Raw genomic sequence first — 2,500 nt, 5'->3', positions numbered from 1 at the left:
ATAGTTCTTAGTGTAATCAGATCTCCAGGTGTGTGTAGCCATGCAATACTTAGTAAAAACAGATCTCTACATGGGAGCTGCGATGTTTATCTAGGATGTATATATAAGACATTCCTAACTCTTAAGTTCCTATTTCCTGCATCTTTCTCTTGACAGTGCCTATTTTCTGCATCCTTTGCTCCATCCTTCTTTGATAATTACTTTAGCTTGTGGTGTTATCTGTTAATTTAGATGATTAGTAAAGTTAGTTAATCAGTCATTTAGAAGATTAAGTATGATAGCATAGATTGGTGGCAAGCATTTTTCTTTCCTTGATCTTTTGGTATGACTAGAAGTCTGTTCCTTTTGGTACTACTAGAAAGTGCGAAATGCAGTGCAAGCCAGCTGTGCAGATGTTCTTAGTAGTGGTTGAATGAGGGTTTCCAAGGGTTGTTGATAGCACCACCACCCCTCACCATACTAGCTCCCCTCAACCTCTTTCACTGGTAAAATCATGATGTGTTGAAAGGTTGTCATGGATGATTTGGGTTGAATCAAACAATGCGAGTATGGAGAATGCTCAGATTTATGTGGCTAATTATTTGTTGGTGGATAATGATGTGGAACATCCAGTTTAAAAAAAAAAGGAAACCTCCATAGCATATCAGAAAACCCTTAAATTTACGAATGCACAAATTGATCAAAGACAAAATGATGTATTAAAAGTTTTAAAAAAAGGCTAATTAGTTGAACTGTATGGGATTTGTATGACGCTCACCTGGGACGTAAGATAAAACAAAGCTTTTGGATTTTCTCTCTCTCTCTCTCTCTCTCTCTCTCTCTCTCTCTCTCTCTCTCTCTCTCTCTCTCTCTCTCTCTCTCTCTCTCTCTCTCTCTCTCTCTCTCTCTCTCTCTCTTTCTCTCTCTCTCTCTCTCTCTCTCTCTCTCTCTCTCTCTCTCTCTCTCTCTCTCTCTCTCTCTCTCTCTCTCTCTCTCTCTCTCTCTCTCTCTCTCTCTCTCTCTCTCTCTCTCTCTCATATATATATATATATATATAATGTTATATATATAGATATATATAGATATATATTTATATATGTTATATAGATATATATTTATATATGTTATATATATAGATATATATAGATATATATTTATATATGTTATATATATAGATATATATAGATATATATTTATATATGTTATATATAGATATATATTTATATATGTTATATATAGATATTTATTTATATATATTATATATAGATATATATTTATATATGTTATATATAGATATATATTTATATATATGTTATATATATAAATGTATATTTATATATAGTATATATGTATATATATTATATAAAATATGTATATTATATATGTTATGTATATATATAATATACATAACATATATATATATATTTATATATATATATTTATATATATATATATAATATATGTCATATATATGTATATATTAAATATGTTACATATATGCATATGTTATATATATTACATATATGTATATATTGTATGTGTTTTATATATATTTATATATGTTATATATATATATTTATATAGTATGTATATATATATTTATGATGTATATATAATTTGTATATATGTATATATATCTATATATATCTCTCTATATATATATGTAAATATACATATATATATGTATATATACATATATATACAAATACATTGTATTTTATTAGTTTATTATAATTTTTTTTTCCCCTCACTTTTTTTGTTTTTTGTTATAATCTTTAATTTTTTTCATTACTCGACGCTGTCACATCTTCCGGTTGCAGGGCAAATCAAACGTTAGTATGCGTTTTTTTTTTGTTGTTGTATATTCTTTTGTTGTTTCTTTTTGTTGTCTTCTATTTATCATTAACCTTTATACAATTTCATAGATAAGTATGGTGTCCCATTGGTTATGTTGATCCTGTAACACGTGTAGCTCTACCCCATGTTGTGTTTGTTGGTTCTGTAGGTAAATAACTTTCTCCCTTATATTTCTGTGTTGCATACACAAAAAGCTATTCTTGCAATGGCTCTTTGAACAACATATTTATGTTTTAAGATAGTTACCTTTTCTTTATTCAGGTGAATTTACTTTTGGGACAGTTTTGGATTTAAAGTTTGTACATTTAATTGTTATTTATTTTGATGGGACAAATGGTTTAGTTGATCTGTTGTTAAGTAACGTAGAAAAAAAAGTTCGAACAGTTCTGTTATGGACTTTTTTTTTCCCCCCAAAGGAGTTTGTGTTTATTTATTTATTTATTTATTTCTGTTATTATTATTTTTTCTTTTTATTAATTTCTGTAGGTGTGGTATTCAAACTATATAACTGCCAGAATAAAAGACATTTTTGTAGCAAAAAAATTTTAAATGCTGGGAACTACTACTTGATTTCAGAGCTGTCATACCATCCCTGACAGTAGAAATAATGGTAATTGTTGTTTTACGTCATTTTGTTTACGGCTTTAATGAAAAATGAACGAAG

The 2,500-nt window shown here is 27.8% G+C and overlaps 1 protein-coding gene across 8 annotated transcripts in view; it reads left to right on the top strand.

Moving 5' to 3' along the window:
• Positions 1 to 2,500, top strand: part of LOC125026020 (dynamin-like) — a 115,023-nt gene that overhangs the window by 70,318 nt on the left and 42,205 nt on the right. For 5 of the 8 annotated variants that reach the window (XM_047614663.1, XM_047614512.1, XM_047614419.1 and 2 more), the window contains exon 9: positions 1,800 to 1,811. The exons of the other annotated variants lie outside the window; for them this stretch is intronic. In XM_047614663.1, coding sequence (XP_047470619.1) covers positions 1,800 to 1,811 — 12 coding nt within the window. The remainder of the gene's footprint in view (positions 1 to 1,799; positions 1,812 to 2,500) is intronic. 8 annotated transcript variants of the gene reach the window in all.

The sequence above is a fragment of the Penaeus chinensis genome, chromosome 1 (assembly GCF_019202785.1).
Source record: "Penaeus chinensis breed Huanghai No. 1 chromosome 1, ASM1920278v2, whole genome shotgun sequence".
Lineage (NCBI taxonomy): Eukaryota > Metazoa > Arthropoda > Malacostraca > Decapoda > Penaeidae > Penaeus > Penaeus chinensis.
The sequence above is the reverse complement of the archived record's forward strand: the minus strand, read 5'-3'. Positions and strand labels throughout refer to the sequence as shown.